General features: G+C 41.1%; 1 protein-coding gene across 1 annotated transcript; it reads left to right on the forward strand.

Annotated features, from left to right (window-relative positions):
* Positions 1-3533: 3533 nt before the first annotated feature.
* On the forward strand, positions 3534-6077 carry LOC114054128 (transcription factor SOX-17-like). Its single transcript, XM_027877272.1, has 2 exons — positions 3534-4062; positions 4760-6077. The coding sequence occupies exons 1-2, from the start codon at positions 3735-3737 to the stop codon at positions 5659-5661; spliced, it is 1230 nt and encodes a 409-aa protein (XP_027733073.1). The 5' UTR covers positions 3534-3734; the 3' UTR covers positions 5662-6077.
* The last annotated feature ends 8796 nt before the right edge of the window (positions 6078-14873 follow it).

Genomic DNA, 14873 nt, shown 5'->3' on the forward strand with positions numbered 1-14873 from the left:
TCCTCAAGAGCTCCTCGATATTTAGCCGGGTCAGGTGTGCACAGGGCTTTCCTCTTAGCAACCCTGATCGTTAACAGGGACTCTTTGCTGAGGTGATACCTCCAAAACCTCGTTTTCTTACAAACTAGTTATTTCCCACACTCTGCTGAGGATCGCATGTGCTGCTGCAACAGCAGCGTCTTCAAGGGACTTCATCCACTGAGGGGCTCACAAAGCAACCTGGACAGAGGGAGGAGGGTGCAAATGGAAAATGTCCGCTTTTATTTGGGTATGGTGTATACTGTTCTTTACTTATAAAACTCCCTTCCTCACCAAAGAAACAAAACAAAACAAAAAATCCTTCAGTGTTGAGAAAAGCGGGTTTTCAGGAAGCACTCCGGATGTTTGCGGCTTTTCATGTGGCATTTGTGGCTGGCTATGATAACACTTGACCACTTCCAATGCTAGTTAGCAATGGGACTGAAATAGAAACGATTCCTCGCAACGAACTACAGGGTTTGATAAGGTCCAAAAGAAACTGCGGTACAGTTATCAGAAAGGAATTAATGCCAATGGGAGCAAGGCTTGAGAGCCACGGCTAAACAGGCACGGGGAATTCCTTCCCAAAGATTTAATTAAATCAGTGCTGACCTCTGGAAAGATAGTAGTGTTATAGGAAGGAGGTGAAAGCTGAAGATTCCGATAAAGCTTCGGTACAGTAATTCCATTTGATTTCTCACTAAGCTAATTGGGGCAAAGATTTTGCATTGGGAGGCTAATTGTAAGATTCTGATGAAATAGCTTTTGCTGGTTGTCAAGCTTACTCTGCCTCTCTTTAAAAATGTCCTTTCTAGGCGAGTTTCGTTTTGTTCTAGTAATGTTGGTGAAGTAGAGCACCAGAGTGAAGAACACTTCCAAATGTAAGTCAATGGATATAAGACGCTGGCCTCTTCACCCCCGGAACATTTACTTTTGATGCCCAGTTGTTGTTATTTTTTTTAAAGGGTCATCAAAAGGGGTTATTAAGGGAGCTAAATCCATTACTCCTTTCTTGAATGCAGAAAAATCTTTTTTTCCATATGTGTAATATGAATAATTCTCTTTAGTTCACCTGACTCTCCTAGGGAGATTTTCCCAAAGTTAACTGTCACTAAGCAGATTATCAACAGCTCGTTAAATTGAAAGCAATTGTAAATTTAAATTTCCCCAACCTAAACGATCAGCATTTTACTTTCAGAAGCTGGTGGTCCTAGTGAATTTTGGATGCCCTGCCTTTTGTATCCTACCTATATAGTCCTGAGAATGTTTTTACAATTTGTTTCTCACTTAACTTGGAAGAAAATTCAAAATTTCATTACAAAACTAAGCAACAAAGGCAACATTGTGAAATTTGTTTAGGGGACCATCTCTTTTCTAATTCACTTGGTTGAAATAATACTTCTGCAATTCTTTAAGCTAATGCCTCTACTTTCCAAGTTGGGGGTCTTAACCTTTTTAGTGTTATGTTCCCCTTTGGCAATCTGCTGAAACCTTTGGATCCCTCCAGATAATGCTTTTAAATGCATAAAATGGAATGCAAGGGATTACAAAGGAAACATTATATTGAAATATTTATCGAAATTTTAAAAAAATCGGGGACCCCAGTTTAAGAATCCAAATATTAAACTATTTGCTGGTTCTCTTTTTCTTTCTCTTAGAGACACCTCTTAAAATCAGACCTAAACTCTCATCCTGAAGTGGGGAGAGAAGGCTGCTGGGGAGTAACTTAAGTGAGAATTAACTGCTCAAAGTGGCACCTTTACTACTGTTATTCATGCAATGGGAAATTGAGTGGGAGAATTATTCCTTCTGGGGAAGGGAATCGCTAAAGAAGCACGTTGTTTATGGAACAGAGGTAACTTTACTGGAGTAAAAGCCCCTTCCACAGGTTTCTGAGATTCGGTAGATATTCCGGAGCTGTGAATTTCTGAAACGATGAATTTGGTCCTCTCTTGGATTGTAACATCACGCAAAACGGGATGATTTCAACTTTGGGGCTGAAGACCATTCAGTGCTTTTTTTTCATTTTTCAGATGGCTTTTCACAAGCTAGAAAGAAAAACCCACATTTCTGGAGATTACTATTAAGGTTTTTTGGGAAAACTGAAGGAAAAGGTTGGGGGTTTGTGAGATAGATTCACCGGATCTGTAATTCAGACTGAGTTTAGATGCTTCGTTAAAACACACACACACACACACATCTCCTCTTACCTACCCTTTCCTCCCACATTGGCTTCTTAGATCTGTACTTTTATCACCATTCAGCTCCTGAATATAGAATAAGAAATGTACTTTTTTCCAATCTCAAATTTCAGGCCTCGTTATCCCGGCTCCTTTTTTGTTAAGCCATTTACTTTAACAAAGGCATTCATATTTAAATACCGCCAAAAGACAAAGGGTAGCAGACTTTGGCTGCAAATCTGACTACCGAAAGCCACCCTGAGTGCTAAAGTGAGTTTGTAATAACTGTAGTCCAAACAAAGCTGTCCTTACCCAAATAAGGCTCTCTGATCTCTTGTTTACACCTGGACATTTCCAGATAAGCAATGGATTTAATAGAAGTCGGGAGTAAAATTTGAAAATATTCAAGTTTAGGCCCATAAAATTCACTTGTTTGACTCAGATTTCAGATTCTAAAGGTAAGGTTTGCCTTGTTTATTAGAGACGTGGGAGAAATAGCTTAAAAATACCAATATACATTTAGGAAATCACTTAAAACAATTTTTAGGACACAAAGGTTTTTCTTCTGACAAAAGGGAATGAAGTTCTTTAACAATCTTATGCAAACTTTGTACCGAATTTCCTCCCTCCTCGTTCTGAATATCCTAGGTGCTAAATAAATATGCATCCAATTGAATTGGAAGAGAAAGATTGAGGTCTACAAAATATTAGTTACGTTTTATTTTTAGTAAAAATGACTTATGAATCAACGTCTAAAGGGAAAGCAACGTGAAAAACGTCGTAGGGAAGCAAGAAAACTTAAGTCGGAGGGAGGACTTTTTTTTTTTTTAATCAGAGACGTTATTGACGTCGGATTAAGCACCTCTGAAGGAGATACCGGTTATTCCCTCGGCGGGAAGGAAGACATCCAGAGGTTGGTCATATAGATCATTTTGTACTTTACGTAAAAGGAAAATACCAGTGCTTCTGTATTTTCACTAAGAAGGAGCTGAGAAGTTTTTGTCCACCAGGGCTAGCATTAAAAAAAAAAAAAAAAGGTTTCCAAGTGGGAACCTTTGAAAATTTTGCAGCTTGTGCAATCAATTCGACAACTGAGAAGTCTGAGGTTCCGATTTTCCGATGCCTGGAAGTCTGGTTCCTTCCAGTTCACACCTGCTCAGGTAAAGCCTAAGCAGCTGCAGCGCTAGCTCCCAGCCCGGGAGGTGGCCCAGGGCCTTGGCCAGGGAGGGGCGTCTGACACCTCGTGGGAGCGGCCCCGCCCCCCGAGTCCTATTGGTCGCGTGGGTGTAGAAAGGGGAGCTGCTGCAGTGAGAGCGCTTACACTGGGTCCGTGTCGGTTGGGGGCTTTTGTTCCTCTCGTGATTTGGACCCGGGAGTCGAGGCAAGGAGTCAGGGCATCCACATAGACCGATCTATTGCCGTAGGCCGCCGCGTTCTCCTTCCACCTAAGAACCTCCACTGGGGGAACCGTCGGGTCCCGGCTGAGGGTGTGGGGGCCGGGCGGGGTGCTGGGCGTGAGGTCTGGGCAGGAGAGCCATGAGCAGCCCTGATGCAGGGTACGCCAGTGACGACCAGAGCCAGGCCAGGTGCGCGCTGCCCATGATGATGGCCGGGATGGGTCCTTGCCCTTGGGCAGAGTCTTTGAGTCCCCTGGGGGAGATGAAGGTTAAGAGCGAGTCCGGTGCGGGTGCGGGGAGCGGGAGCAGCGCGCCTGCCGCAGCTTCTGGAGCTGCATGCCGTGGCAAAGGGGAGTCCCGCATCCGGCGGCCCATGAACGCGTTCATGGTGTGGGCCAAGGACGAGCGCAAGCGATTGGCACAGCAGAACCCAGACCTACACAACGCCGAGCTGAGCAAGATGCTGGGTGAGTTGGCTTTCTCTGGGAAGTTGCTTCTCTGGGAAGCAGCAGGGGCCAGGAGGGGAACCGTGGGGGCCCTACTGCATGCTTCGGTCACGGTGAACTCACTTTCCAAGTAGGGACCTTAAAGACCAGAAAACAAAATAATGTGTTTTGCAAGACTTCGCTTCCCTCTTGCTTTGCTTTTTCCGTGCTTTCCACCCTTCTCCTCCCCTACATCCCCCCCCCCCCCCCGCACTTTTCGCCTAGCCGCTCTAAATTAATCTTCCCGGTCTTGCCACCCTTTTGCCCCGCTAGTTCCTGCTGCCCTGCTTATATGCCCCTCTTTCGGGGAGGCTGCTTTCGGGACAGATGTGGCGAGAGCATAGTTTTTGCCTGCCCTCCTGGACTGCAGAGAGAAACGCCCAATTCTAGTCACCTCGGGGCAGCGGGACAGGAGAATTAGATCAGGAAAGGGTATTGGAGTTCCTAATGGAAAGGCAAAAGAGTATTGGGAAGGGGCGGAAGGGATTGGATTAAGACGCTTCTTGGAGATTGGAAATTTAGTAATATTTTTACAATAAGGGTAGTTCCTGAATGCCGCCATTCCCTCTTCGGCCATTTCTAGTAACGGGTTCATTGTAAGGGTAGAAAGAATGGGCGCTGCCGACCGGTGAAGAATGACCAAGTGTATTCCCTCTTCTTCCTCCCCTTGTCCTTGCAGGGAAGTCCTGGAAGGCGTTATCTTTGGCCGAGAAGAGGCCCTTTGTGGAGGAGGCCGAGCGGCTGCGAGTGCAGCACATGCAGGACCACCCCAATTACAAATACCGGCCTCGGAGGAGGAAGCAGGTGAAAAGGCTGAAACGGGCAGAGAGTGGCTTCCTCCACAGCCTCCCTGAGCAGCCGGGCTCTGGGCTGGGTCCAGAGGGCAGAGTGTGTGTGGACAGCCTGGGACTGCCGTTCCATGAACAGGCCTACCACCCGGGCCAGGGAGTGCTACCTCCTCAGATGGGACACTACCGTGAGTGCCAGAGCCTGGGTCCGGCCCCTCAGTTTGACAGCTACAACCTGCCTACCCCTGAGGCTTCTCCCATGGATGGCATGGAGCCAGATGCCGCTTTCTTCACCTCCTCTCTTCAAGGGGACTGTCAGCCGGGACCCTACAACTATCCTGTAGCCTCTGAGTACTCTGTGCATCCTGACTCTCACCCAGGTGCTGTGCACCACAGGCACGTTCAGGAACCCTTGGCCCACTCGTTGCAGGGTCTGATGGGTCCCTCCAACCCTCTGCACGTGTACTATGGTCCCATGGGCTCCCCGCAGGCTGGGGGCAGTGTCCGTGGTTTCCAGATGCAGCATCAGCCAGGATCTAGTCAGCCCTCTCCTCCTCCAGAGGCCCTGTCCTGCAGGGATGGCCTGGACACCAGCCAACCTGCTGAGCTCCTTGAAGATGTGGACCGCACAGAATTTGAACAATATCTACATTTTGTGTGCAAACCAGAGTTGGGGCTAAACTACCAGGGACATGAATCTGGCCTCCCTCTACCTGACAGTCACGGGGCCATTTCCTCTGTCGTGTCTGATGCCAGTTCTGCAGTATATTACTGCAACTATCCAGATGGGTGACACATCTACCACTCTCCTCCAGCCTGTGGGCCAGCAGCATAAACAGTGTTACAGTGTTACACACTTCCTGCAGGAGCTAAGGAAATCCTTTCCCTCCCCCTGCCCCCCTTGTTTCTGTGTGTTTTTTAAATTGAGAGTTGTCTTGGCACCTAATTTATGGTAATTTATTTGACTCTAATCTTAGCAATTTCCTAAAGAGGATGTGGGGTTTGGGGGTTCATTCTGTCAGGGATTTGCTCTTTAGTCTTCCCCCTAATTGTTATTGTCAATTGTCATTTGTAAATTGGACTTTACCTTTTCTGAGTAATGTGGCCCAAAATACCAACCATACTATGAAAATTCATGTTGCTTACTGAATTTTGGGGGGGGGGCAATTTTTTATATGAATACTTAATAAAGATTGAACTTTTCCAGTGTTTGAGTTCCCAGAAATTTATTAATCTCATTACTAATTTAAACAGAATTGAGGGATTTCATTTGTTAAAGTGACATTTATTAAGAATGAGTACAATATATGTATAGTATATGCTGACTTCAATAAGGATCTGTAAAATCTGGGGTATACCATCAAACCAGATTGTGATTTTCTCCATGTCAGTTTGAGATGCCACGACTGAAAAATTCATCGCATGGTCTGCTCCTTTTGTAGAGAGACACTTTCCATATTAAATAACTCTGGCCCTAGGATAATACCTATAGGTATAGGTTGGGCTTGTCTCCACTTTCAGCCCCAAAACAAACTTCTAAGGTGAGGAGATAGTTTTCATTTTTAGTGAACTCATTTATATTTTGAGTGTTATAGATTAAATTTTTAATGCATTTGAAGTAGCCTTTTTATGTTGAAATGAATAACTATGTTACCAATAAGTCAACAGGCATTTATTAAGCCCCTATTATGTATCAGAAGCTGAGTCAAAACCTTTTACAGTTGACAGTTTTGTATTTATTCATCAGAGTGAAAATCTAAGCATTCTGTGTACTCTCCTAGTGTCTGAAAATACTGTTAATCCTCCTGTTTTCTGGAACCAAGTACATATGATTAATTTAAACCATAATTTTTTTTATTATTTGAAACAGTTTTGCTAACCCTAATTGGTAGACCAAGTATCTTTTAATGTTGTTCTTAATTCCCTATTTGAAAAAAAAAAGTACTTCATAGTAACCTGAACTTTTAAATCCAAGCCTTTTTTATGTATTGATCTGTAAGATTTCTTTTAGCTTTTAACATTCTGTTACTTGAAAATAGCAACAAAAAACCATGGGAGGCACAGTACCAGTGTTGAACTAAGGACCTGTGTGCTGTTAAGACCTGAACTGGGACAATAAATACTCCAAGGAGAAGGGTGATCTGAGATTGGACAAAACCAAGTCATTTTTTGGGAAAGGTCTTGCAAAACTGACTCCTGAATTCTCTACAGCTTTGTGTTCTTGAACATCTAGTTTCATTTCTACGTAATTGGAGGCACCTCAAATTTGATTTGAAGGTTGGGAAAAGGTAGAGGGGAGGGGGCAGAAAAAAATAAGAAAAAGATGAACTTGAGGCACATTTTATGCTTTAATTACTTTCCTTAGTCATATTCTGTATGATAGTTGCTCTTTCCCTTGACAGTTCATGTGGCCACATCAGGTGGCAGTCCTATTATTCATCTAGAGATTTAATCATTGGTGAATTTAGTCTTTCAGATGAAATAATAGAAATTGTAAGTTCTTTTGCCTAGCATGCCAATCAGCAGTTACCACTATGCTGGAGGAGAGGCAGATAAAACTGGAAAGGGAAGAGGATGAGAAGAGCTAAAGTTGAGAGAGAAAGTGTATTATGGTGAATAGTAGTGAAGAGGTTTAAGTTTTAATCAGGGAGGGCAGTATACACTGCATGAAGTATACTTTCCCTGGCTCTGGCTCTCCTCTCCTGGGGATGGAGGTTAGAGAGAATCTCCTTAAAGAAATGGCATTCTTCCCGTCCCCCCCCCCCTTTATTTTTCTTAGAGGAACAGAATGGGAAATGCACCTTAGGAAGGGGACGGGAGAAAAGAAGGGAATAAGTGTTTATATAGCTCCTACCATGTGTTAGGCACTGGGTTTAAGTGCTTTTTACAAATATCTCATTTGATAACATGAGCACGCAAAGATTCTCTTAAATCTTGGGTATTTTAGACATTTAAAAATTAATCTTCATATGGTTTTAGCCTTAAGAAAAACCTTAAGGTACAAATTTCTTATGTGTACAGCCACCTGTAGACATTCAGAGGAGTTAGCATGACAGGAAATCTCTTACTCTGAGGTCTATGAATTTATTTTTAAATATTTTGATATATTTCAATACAATTAGTTTCCTTTATAATCTGTTGTATTTTTTTTTTTGCATTTGAAAATATTCTGAGAAGGGATCCATAGGTTTCACCAAACTGCCAAAAGGGTCTATGACAAAAAAACAAACAGAACAAAAAACAAAGCCCAGTTAAGAATCTCTTTCACAGGGTACTTAACTACCTTTTCTAAAATTATAAAGGCATGCTTGTGAAGATCATGCCCCTTCTTTTCTGGAGAAAATAAAAATTAAAAGCTTGATTCCTAATGTCAAAGAGGCATATATGAAGCAAAGCAAGAAGTCATTCCTCCCCAACCCACTCCCCCAATCCTTCATGTATCCTGAGTTCACATGATTTTTTTTTTCTATGCTTACATAGTCAGGAAATACACTATTTACTTTAGCCTTACATTTTGAAGGTAAAGAAAACTATAGTACTGCCAATCCAAAACATAGTTGTATTATTGCATTTTATATGGTTTCAAATGTAATTGGAATAAGGACCTCATTTGCAGAGGAAAGAATGAACAGTGGTTGTAAATGCAAAAGATTGGTTGGGGACTGTTGTTAGGTACCAGCAGAAAAGAAAAATGCTGAGTTATAATTGTTAATAAAAATCAAAGGCTAAAATGCCTTCTGTGATTGTGGGAGATCATTAAATGATTTCACATCCCATCCAAAGGCTGACATTACTCTTTGGATGTTACTTTTTAAGTAACATCTCCATGTCTGAATTGAATACATTTTTTTTTTATTAAATTGATTTGGATCTCTCATAGACAATTTAAACTCAACATATTCAAAACTGAACTCGTTATCTTTTCCCTTCCAAACTTCCCTCATACTGTAGCCAGCACTACCATACTCCCAGTCACCCAGGTTTACACCTAGTTCCTCACTTTCTCATCTCCCCATATCCAATCTTTTGCCAAGTCCTGTAGATTTTACTTTGACATCTCTTGAGTATGTTCCCTTTCAGATGCTGTCATCACACTGGTGTGTGTCCCTATTGCCTCATGCCTGGATCTTTGCAACAGCCTGTAGGTTTGCTTCCCGGGTCTCAAAGTCTCTTCTCATTCTATTCCACCCTCCTTTCAAAGTGATCTTCCTGAAACACAAATCTGACCAGTAACTTCTTTATTCAATCAACTCCAGTAGCTCCCTATTATCTTCAGAATAAAATATAAATTCTCTGTTCATCTTTGAAAGGTCTTCATAACTTACCCCTTCCTATCTTTTCAGCCTTCTTACACCTTCCTTCCTTCCACATGCCCTGTAATTCAGTGACACTAGCTTCTTTGCTCATCTGCACACAGGACACTCTCATTCCTTATTACAGGCATCTTTACTGGTTCTCACTCAGGCCTTGTAATTCTCTTCTTCCTCATATTCATCTCTTGCCTTCCCTGACTTTCAAATAAGCCCCTTCCAAAACCCACCTTCTATAAGAAGCCTTTCCAGATCTCCCTTAGTGCTAATGTCTTTCTTCTGTTGATTGTTTCCAATTTGTCCTGTGCTTACATATTATTTGTACATAATTGTTTGCATATTGTGTGTGCTCTATCAGACTGTGAGCTCTTTCAGAGCAGGGACTTTTAAGCTTTAACCTTTCTTTGTATCCCTAGCACCTAGGATATATTAGATGCTTAATAAATGCTTGTTGAATTGACTTATTTTGAATGTGTTTGCTCCAGAGTCATTTAACTTAACTTTGATTTTTTTTAAAGTATGCTATTTTGCATCAGGAGAAATGTCCTCACTAAAAATTTTTAGGGATGTGTAGGAGAGGCTCAAGGAAAAGTGTCATTAGCAAAAACTGGGGGATCACTAAAGTAAAAATGCAAAAAGTTAGGGAAGGAATTTTTGCTAGCATTATGAGGATAACATTTATTTAATTTTTATTTGAATCTAAAAGTCCTCTGTAACAATAGTCAAAACTTAAGATCCAACCGTTGAGGTGCAGGTATGCAAAAAATGGACTAACAAGAGACTGATTTCAGGGAAGAGAGCTAGAAGCAAAAATGGTTGATAAAATCAGTGGCAGTGACAGAAAGAGACAATATTTCAAAGGAATTCAATTTAACTAATCAAAATGTTAAATTGATAAATTCTAAATTGCATGGTTGATTTAATTTTAGAAACTTTTATTCTCAACAGTGATTTGGAGAGTAATTTTAAGATCCAGGGAGTTGCATTAAAAAAATTCCTACATCCTGCTCCTATAGCACCAACATTTCAGGCTTTGCTTTTCATCCCACTTCCTAGAACATAAATCCAAAAAGAGGGGGAGGGAGAAAAGAAGTTTAGTAAAACTAGTCAATACATGGAAAAAGTCACCCCTTCCTCTCCTCAGCCTGTTAAAAGAAGCGGGGAGGTGCTTTCCAAGCAAATTAATTTCAACAAGTTTATTCCCCAAGATTATTGAATAAAATGGGCAACATTTTCCCTTGGTACAATTTCCCCTACTCATGGCAAGAGTAATAAAGGGTTCCAAAGAGAAAAAAGAGTTGATTGTTCAAACTCTTGAATTTCCTCCTAACTGGTAAAATCAGTCCTCTTTTGTCAAGTTATGACTTGGATGGAGTTGGGGCACACTGTTCTCAGTTTAATTTTATTAAAATGATAATACCTGCACTTACTCCACTGAGATATTTAGATCATCTCTAGGTTAAGAAGTATGTGGTGCAATAGAGTGAATGGAGCTCTGTGTTTGGAATCAAGAGATCTAGGTTTGAGTTCAGGCTTAGTCATTTAGCTAGTTGTGTGACCTTGGGGAAGCTTCCTGACCCCCAGTTTCCCTAAGTGCAAAGGGAGTAATAATACTTTTACTACCTAACTTGGGTTGTGAAAGAGTCAAATAAAATAGTGAATGTGGAAGCCCTTAGATATACTAAAATATTATGTAAATGCAACTTCTTATCTTAAAAGTCCCATGTTCCCATGAGCTACTTAAGTGTAAATAAAAATATCCTCACCCCCTTACAAGTCCCACAAGTCAAATATATGTGTATATATATATGTGTATATATATATGTTTCAATTACTAAACTTATACCCATAACTACTATTTCCTCTTTAGTAAAGTACTTATTTTTTGAATTTAATTTTTATTTTTTCTCAATTACATGTAAACAAAATTTTAAACATTCATTTAAAAAAATGTTGAGCTCCATATTCTCTTCTTCCCTTCCCTCCCAAGAGTATTTTTAAAAGTAAGATTTCTTAATGGCTGCTGTATGGTTGATAAACATGTATAATTATCCTTGGTAGAAGTAAAGATTGGAAAAGCCCAAATTTTGTACTGATTTCAGTAGTTGTGTGACCTTGGGGAAAATCATTATGTCTCTATGGATCTGTTTCATTTTCGGTAAAGTGAGAAAGTTGGACAAAATTATCTTTAAGGTTCCTACCAAATTAAAAAAAATGGGATTCAAATATACCATCTAAACAAACTGGCAAAAACAAAAATAAAAATTCTGCATTTTTGAAATTGAATATTTAACTTTTGCTCTTCCTATTTTTTTAAATTTTATTTTGTCATTTTATCAATAGCATTTTGAGGTTTTAAAAAAGCTACCTTGGTTATTTTACCTGGAATCCTAAATTTAACATTTCTTTGAAATCTCTTTTGGTAGTCAGTTCCCTTTTACTTCTCTCTCCACATCACTTCATATTTCTGCTTCCCTATGAAATAGAAATGAACTGCTCCTGCCCCCCATTTCTGACTGCTTTCAGTTGGTCCCTCTTCCCTCTCTCCCCCTTTTTCTTTTATCCCATAGTCTTTTTTCTACTCAATACCTGAGGGTTCCATGCTGAGCTTAATGAAGAGTCAAAGCCCAGGGATGATCTTTATCTTTTCTTGACTTTTGCCGTGTCAGATTTTTTTCCCTCTGAATTAAAGAACTTCTGCCCCACAGTGGCCATTCTAGTTTATCACTGAGTTCCTCACGACAATTCCGGAAAACAGCCCAGCAGCTCCCATCTTTATATTACTATGCAGTTTACGAAGATCTCCACCCTTACTTGTCCTAACCACATTCTCCTTCCCTCTGGTAGCCAAAGCCTTGGCCAACCAACCCTCATTTTCCAGGTAAATCAGTTCTAGGCATAAAAGCAGACTTTTGCTTCATTGATTTAGATCCTAGCCTGAAGGAGCAGTCAAACCCCAAAACAAGAGATTAGGTTGTTTGCCAGTGTTAGGACACTATTAGTGTTTTTGTCTTTTTCTGAGGGTTCTAGAAACGTACGTCTGTCATCTTTTTCTTTAAAACTCCTTTTTTGACAATTAAAGGAAATTCTTTGGGGAAAATGAGGATGAGATTCCTCTTTGGGACAAGGATGTGCTGGTGTCCTTCTTTTTCCCTGATGTAGTGGGAGAGGATGTGTACAATGGGAAGAACAGTGACTTTGGAGTTAAAGGAATTGAATTCAAATCCCACCTATGACAGCATACCACCTAAGTGACTTTGGACAAGTCATTTACCCCTGGGTCTCAGTTTCCTTATTTGTAGAATGAGACAGTTGGACTAGAATCTAATCACTAGATGGCTTCTGGGGTCCCTTCCATCTAGAAATTGATGATCTTATGAATCCAGAGACTGCAGTTTGTACTCAGATGTTTAAAGGACAGGGCTGGATGATGTTAACTGAACATTTAATACCTTAAAGTTATAAAGTACTTTACATGCTATCTTATCTGATTGAAAAGATTCAGATCAAATTGTCTGTGTAACCTGTTGTTATTGTCCTTGGGGGTGGGGGAAGAGAAAAGGGAGAGAAGTGGGAAGGAAGAGAAGGGGGGAGAGTTAGGGAAGAGGAGAGGGAGGATACAATAGGGAGGAGGAAAACAGATGAAAGAGAGTGGACAGAGAACAGGCACATACTGTCAGGTATGCATGTAGACAATCCTCAAACCATTCTTCCACACTTCTCAATTTTTGTTCTTGCTAGCCTTTTTGCCTGGCAAAGGAGGAGAGTAATCATCACCTCTTGAAATCCTTCCTATCTTTCAAGGCTTAGCTCAAGACTATAAAACAACACAGCCTATGGAAGATGAGCTTACATTCCAACACTTTTATTCAATTAAAAAAAACCCCAACATTCTTCTATTTGTACAATGGTCTGCCTTTCATGTTTCATTAAACTTGAAAGAACAATAGTAACAACTTATCACAAAACTATTTCTGTCATCTCCATCAAATATGAGAATAATATTTCTATTATGACTGCCTCCAGCCTCTTTACAACGTGAAACATCGGGCAATTCAGCCTCTCTGGACCTGTAACAGCAGGTTGCCTTATTTTTGTGCCAAGGACAGCAGAAATGCTTCGTATTGTACCCTCCCCCCTTTAAAATGTGCTTTTAATGAGGGCCAGTTAAATCAGAGCAGTCTTGATAGAAATGCCACCCCTGCCAACACTCTTTTCCTGCTCAGACTTTCTTCCTGTCTCCGTCACTATTTCCCAGTCTCTCAGGCCCCGTGTCACAGCTCCCTTAAAATTTCTCAATAAAATAAACTGAATCTGACTGATGAACAGAGATCAACACAAGATTAAAGGGAGGATAGAGAAACCGGCAAGGAAGAGAAGTACTAAAAGTTCTAGGAAATTCTGAGAATGAGCATGAAGCTTTAAAAACACACATCTACCCGGGATAAGTATTTTCCTCCCAGGGCTAGATTGGAGGAAAGGGAATTCTGTTTTTTAGGACAGACAGAACAACCTTGAACAGCCCAAGAACAACCTAGGAGTAGTGTCTCCCTTGAAATGTTAAGGAAAGAATATCCCCTCCCCGACCTTTTCTATCTTGCTGATAGACCTCTTTCATTGATTATAGTGAATCTGCATGTTGGGGAAAAGCTAAAACGAGATTAGCTGCGATGAGGTGGGGGAAGGGAAGGACAAAGCATTTGTACAATCTTTTGAAGGGATAGGAGGGGGGATCTGAGGTGCAGGGTATTGCTCACTACCGAACTGATTCGATGTATACAAATAAGGGACTGAGTAATTGGGGGAGGGAAGAGAAGTAGAAATAGTGGGGGACCTGTGGCAGGTCTTCGGCCATCAGTTTCCGTTCAGCCAACCTTCCCACCAACACGAGAGGGGAGCATGGGTTCTGCAAGAAGAAAAATGAAAATCTTTTTAAAAAGTCCAAGACCACCGAAGTCGAGGGACCCAATTGTTCTCTAGCTACTCTTGGCTCAGGACAAACTTTGGGACTTTATTTCTTTGTTATTCCCTCAGACCAAAGTCCAGAGAGGCGTATCAGAGCCAGGGTTAAGCGAAGGAAGGAACCCACTGGAAGACAGTCCTTCATCCAGTTAGCCTCGGCCAGGTAACCCTGGGTTAAACACAAGGATTCGAAAATAAGAAAGGCTCTGGGTGACTATAACTATCAGAAAGTGAAAAATCTCAGTGCAGTGTTTCTTTTTCATTTGTTCTGATTAAATGTGTTAATATTATTAAGGTAATCAGGGAGAGAGCTTGGTGAAATAAACGTAGGAGTGACAAACCTTTAAATCTTACGATTTAAAATAGCGCGTTTATATAGCTTTCCCAGCTGTACAAACGCGCTATTTTTAAACGTAGGATTTAGAAGAAGGAACTTTAAACATTCCCTAGTAGTCTAGTCCAACACCCGCATTTTACAGATGAGGAAACAAATGACTAGCGAGGTTACTTGTCCAACGAGTTAATAGGTATGGCAAGTAGCAGAACCAGCATTCGAATACAGCCTCTTGACTCCAAAGTAGAGCTCTGCTGTTTTCATTATATTTCTGAACTGGTAGTAATACTAATAGATTAAAAGACTCTGGGGGCGGGGCGGGGCTGAGTTTACAAGAGGGGTTGTAGCAGCCTAGAATTAGTAGGGTATAGGTAAAAGAAATCAGTACCCAGTTCTAAG

Source organism: Vombatus ursinus, unplaced genomic scaffold, assembly GCF_900497805.2.
Source record: "Vombatus ursinus unplaced genomic scaffold, bare-nosed wombat genome assembly UNPS02014812.1, whole genome shotgun sequence".
NCBI lineage: Eukaryota > Metazoa > Chordata > Mammalia > Diprotodontia > Vombatidae > Vombatus > Vombatus ursinus.